The 5575-nt window shown below is 37.8% G+C and overlaps 1 protein-coding gene across 1 annotated transcript; it reads right to left on the bottom strand.

Moving 5' to 3' along the window:
- Positions 1-358: 358 nt before the first annotated feature.
- LOC129570868 (sal-like protein 4) lies at positions 359-4578 on the bottom strand (the record flags this gene model as incomplete). The annotated part of the gene is made up of 2 exons (XM_055450591.1): positions 359-898; positions 4063-4578. Coding segments are annotated over 2 exons (1056 nt in total), but the record flags the coding sequence as incomplete, so codon positions are not given.
- Between the last annotated feature and the right edge of the window lie 997 nt (positions 4579-5575).

Raw genomic sequence — 5575 nt, 5'->3', positions numbered from 1 at the left:
GTGTGATTGCTTATCTTCTGGAGTGGCAAATCGTCGACCACATTTCAAACAAGCATTCGGCAGTTCATCTTTGTGAGTCATCGAATGTCTTTGGAGTTCAACGTTTGTTTCAAACGACTTGAAACAAATTGAACACACGAACGGCTTTTCCCCGGATATGTCTTTCCAAATGTGATTTTTTGATCGTTCTATATCCACAAGTGTTGCATTCGAATCGCTGCGGACTACACAGCCTTTCATGTTCGATCTTGTCGTATTCATGTTCAAAACCTAAATTACATTTTGAACAACGAAATTGGCCGTGCGTTTTTTTATGATGGTTCAGGGCTTGTTTACGTGCAAAGGACTTCGAACAAACATCACACTGAAACGGCTTTTCTCCAGTGTGAGTTCGCAAGTGTATTTGGAGTGCAGCGCTGCAACGTGCCAAATGATTGCACACATGGCATTTGTGCTTCTTTTGCTTTTTGGCCGCTTGATTCCTGGGAATCGTTCGTTTGTTTCGCCTTTTGGGATTCGAATTCGGTTTCTTTCCACTGCGGACGGGTTGCGGTGGTTGAACATCGATTACATCACCCGTAGCCTCTTCGTTGTCATCAGCATTGGCAGCGATGCTATCATTCGGTCTATTACATGGTGTCAAGTCCTTTTCTGTGCCCGTCTCTTCTTCTTCGCATTTGATTTCATCTTTAGTTTGATCGAAGTCACCGGCAAAGTCAATCGGCCCTTCGTAATTCACACGATATCTTCCGTCAACTCTTGGCCGTGGTATGTTGATGAAACCACCATCATCGTTAGGCTCTTCCTTAATACCAGGCTCCTGCTTGACTTCAACCCTCACGCACTTTGACTTGCATTTGGTGCGTCCACCAGAAACACCTTTAAACGGGTTCATTACCTGATGGATTCAGAGGAAGAAAAAAAATCAAAAATGTCTAAATGAATCGATTTTACAAAACACGTGTTTAACACATGTGTGGCCAAGAAAAAGTACACATCAAATGAGCTCTCTGAATTTCGGCCGCGACACTTACGGCCGCCAGTATATTTTGACTTCGGCTATAAGTGATTTTTTTTTGAAGAGAGCCACCAAATGTATAAAAAAATATTTCTTGACCATTTTAATGAAATTCCTAGTCGATGTGTCACTTTTTCAACAAAATAAAATATTCTAAGGCTTACATCGAAATGAGTAATTAAAAATGTTCAACACTTACGTCGTGTAATGTGCTGTGGATGTATTTTTTCTGCTGCACGTGGAATTGATTTTTTTCGTGTATCGTCTCTCTCAAGATGTCTGCCACACTCTGTGGTTAAATGTAAAATGGCAAGCTCAGCATATCCTACAGCATCGATACTGCAATGTATACGCTTGCGATTTGTATTTGTGACGTTTCGTTAAGTTGAAAACGTCACCACATGCACACACTTCATGTCAATTAATAGCTCACTTTTGCGCAAATTCAGGGTTCAATTCAAAAATGTTCGTTAAGTTCATGTGGAATTTCTATTTCGCCAAATCTAATTGTGATTAGCACGACTTTTTAAAAATTATGATCGATCGAAATAGAAATTCTGTATGATTGCGCAATGCTCAATGAGCAATAGGCTTTTAAATAGAAAAATATTGAATTTAGTCGTGAACTTGGCAAAAACTAAATGAATTACTAAACAATTATTGAATCTGTGACAATGAAATCGAATGCATTCTCAAAGTTTGCAAGCGTTGCGATTGAAAAGTGAACATTTTGGATCTTTCACTCTGTTGAACTTATTTAGCCAACATCAAATGCTTCAAATCAATTATGGAAAAATTGGCTTTGACAAATTCAGAGAGTTCTTCCCGCGATCATCGGAATTGCACATTGTAAGCAAATATGAAGAAATTCAGTAGAACATCGCAGTAGTGGAATCGTATGATTCTCGAACGTTTTCCATAGTTTTTCAGGAAAATTCTCGTGTGAAACTATTGGGAGTGTCACTTGTCGAGAGCAAATCTGCGTAATAGAAATAACAACAAACTCATACGTTAGATTTTGTTCGTTCATTTAAATGTAAACAAATTAGTATTCAAAACTGTTCAATGTCCATTCCTCACGAATGCGATAAATTTGTTCTCTTCAGCTTTGATGTCATAAAAATCGAATTGGAATCGCATTGGTCTCTCCTACATTCCTCACCTCGCATCGAATGAACTACTTATTGGAAGGAACACGCTTTGTTTGCTATGAACAATCGAACGTGAGAGTGAGATACATACATCTATGAATTGATCAAATGTGTAATTCTAAGTGTTTGCCGAATAGCGGCTAACTTATTCGTTAACATTCCTGAAAAATGCTGCAGTTGACCAAAATAAAATTGAATTATGAGAAATGAGATTAATAATGATCTATCTAGTCAATTGAACTGCTATGAGAATATTCGTTGAACCTGTTTCGATGCGTTGTTAAATGTGAATCATGAAAATGTTGCACGCAAAAGCGGTACATCAAAATAATTTTTTCAGGGTTTCTAAGCCGTGATTGCATTAATATTTGTCCTGTTTTTTCGTACAAATTTTTCCAAGTTCCACATTTAACTACGCATCAAAACAAGTCCAACGAATATTCCCTACCGTTCAATTGAACTGGTACACAAATCACAAATAATATTTAGGAATCAATTAAAACCAAAAAATTTATCATTGGAAATTGTGAATAACATCACGCTTTGAAATAGTAACATCATCATAAAAACGGACAAACTCGATTCGAATGCAACGTAATGAATTTCGTTGATGTAAAACATTTCCCAAAAAAGCTTTCGTTCCATTCGTTAGCCAAGAAGAATTTTTTGCTGAAATAAACTCCGAAATAAAAGTCAACTCGATTTTTGATATGCCAATTGAATTGGCTTATGTTGTATTGCCGGAAAAGATGTTTACTTAATGACAGCACACAAGTGCAATTTTTGTTTTGCCTCCACTTTCGTTCCGAAATGAAAAAAAAACGTAAATCTCAACTTTTTAATCAGATCGATTTTCTTTTATTTCTTTTTCGATTTTTTTTTTCGTTTTGTTTAATTCAAAATGGAGCTTAAATCTAAGGATTCATGAAATGAATGCAATGAAAATATTGAATGGTGAATCGAAATGATGTCAAAGTGTTGAAAATAATGAGTTCAGTTCATTGCTAAAGGAATCATGAGCAAATAATTTAAAGATTAACTGCGTTTTGATCAATCTACGGAATACACGATTTATTTCCTCTTCAAACGGTGAACTTCCTTCATGTGTCGATTAGCATGGCCTTTACTGGCAAAACTGGCTGCACACACTTTGCATTGAACCCGCTCTCCGGTATGATCTTTTCGCATGTGAATCTTCAACATGTACTTGTCTCGGCGATACTTTTTGCACAAGTGGCATTGCAACTGACGATAGCCACAGGTATCTTCATGAGCCTCTTTTGCATCTTCGGTTGCGTATCCTCCGAAGCACTTCGAGCATTGGAACGGGAACTGGTCGCTGTGTGCTGTAGACAAATGCTGATTTAAATCCATCCGTTTGACGAATTGCTTGCTACAAATTTCACATTCGATCGATCTTTTTGCTCCGTGTTTCGATTGCATGTGGCGCTTAAAAGAAGCCTTGTGAACAGTTCTGTAATGACACTGATTACATGCCAAAAGACTTTGTTGGCAGCTCGATTCGTGTGTTTGCTTATCTTCTGCAGTGGCAAATCGTCGACCACATTTCAAACAAGCATTCGGCAGTTCATCTTTGTGAGTCATCGAATGTCTTTGGAGTTCAACGTTTGTTTTAAACGACTTGAAACAAATTGAACACACGAACGGCTTTGCTCCGGTGTGAATCAGCATATGTCTTGTCAAATCTGATTTGTGGATCGTTCTATATCCACAATTGTCGCATTCGAATTGCTGCGGACTACACAGCCACTCATGATTGAACTTGACTGATTCTTGTTCAAATCCTTGATTGCATTTTGAACAACGGAATTGGCCGTGCGTTTTTTTATGACTGTCCAAAGCACGTTTTCGTGCAAAGGACTTCGAACAAACTTCGCAACGATGCGGCTTTTCTCCAGTGTGAATTCGCAAGTGTTGTAATAGTTCAGCCTTGCAACGTGCCAAATGATTGCACTTATGGCATTTGTGCTTCTTTTGCTTTTTGGCCGCTTGATTCCCGGGAATTGTTCGTTTGTTTCGTCTTTTGGAGCTTCCGATCTGTTTCTTTCCACTGCTAACTGGTTTCGGTTGTTGCACATCGATGCCATCTTCCATAGGCTTTTCGTTGTCACCATCATTAGCAGCAGTTTCATTCGATCGGTCACATGGTATCAAATTCCCCTCAAATTTGATTTCATCTTTAATCGCATCATAGTCATCTGCAAAGTTGAACGGTCCCTCGTAATTCACACGATATCTTCCATCAACTCTTGGCCGTGGTATGTTCAAGACATCGTCACCATCGTTGGGCTCTTCCTTAATACCAGGCTCTTGCTTGACTTCAACCATTTCGGACTTTAGTCTACGCTTTTTGCGTCTGCCAGCAACACCTTTGAACGGGTTCATTTGCTGGTGGGAAAATAATATCAAAAATCAATAGACCGAACTTAAAATCAAGCATCAATAGCTTGATAATAATGAAAAGTGATTAAATGAAATGCAAACCACGTGCTTGACATATGTATGCAAGGAAAAATTACGTATGAAATGTGCACACACCGAAAGTCGGGTTATGTGTCACCAATTCTCGTGAGCATCAAATGATTTTCATGATTTTCTACTTTTTCGACCCAATCACAAATTTTTATACTTAAAAAAAGGCATCCAAATGAATTTAAAAAAAATATTCAACACTCACGTTTGTCGTCGCCTTTTTTCCATCGAAAGTATTTTTTTCGCGTATCTCTCAATATGTCTGCCTCACTCGGTGGTCGAAGGAACAATCTAGAACATCGTACAACGTAAACCACAGCATCGAAGCTAAAACTAACACACTTGCAAGCGTGCTATTTGTGTTGGTGAGTTTCGTCAAGTTCTCAACGACTCGAAATGACACTTCATCTTCATTGGTAGCTGTCAATTCAGCAAATCAGAGCTCAATTGAAAAGTATCGGTTGAACTCAAGCAACATTTTCTTTTTTCAATTTCGATTTTTAATTGGGTCGAAGAAATGTTCTGAAATCAAAAGTTTTGTTCTGCGAAAACAATGATCGCTTTGCTATTCGAATTGAAAATCCGTGTTAATTCAACAAATCACATTGAATTGGTGCAATTTCAAACTCTACCAATGACACCTGATGTCATTTGTCCGTTGTAAATGAGTTTTACTATATATCTATTGAGTCGGGACAGCGAAACCGAATGGATGACCGAAATTTGAAAGCAATGTCAATGGAAACGACGAACATTTTGGTGCATGCACTTCACATGACTGAAACATTTAGTTGTCAAACAATAACGAAAAATTTCAATATTTATGGGAACCATTTCATTTTTGCATTTAGTGATCATTTTTTATTTATCTATATATTAATCTACAAATGCAAAGTTGGTGGTACACTTTTGA

This window comes from Sitodiplosis mosellana, unplaced genomic scaffold (assembly GCF_009176505.1).
Source record: "Sitodiplosis mosellana isolate CC-2019 unplaced genomic scaffold, AAFC_SMos_1.0 Smas_scaffold_467, whole genome shotgun sequence".
In the NCBI taxonomy this organism is placed as follows: domain Eukaryota; kingdom Metazoa; phylum Arthropoda; class Insecta; order Diptera; family Cecidomyiidae; genus Sitodiplosis; species Sitodiplosis mosellana.
The sequence above is the reverse complement of the archived record's forward strand: the minus strand, read 5'-3'. Positions and strand labels throughout refer to the sequence as shown.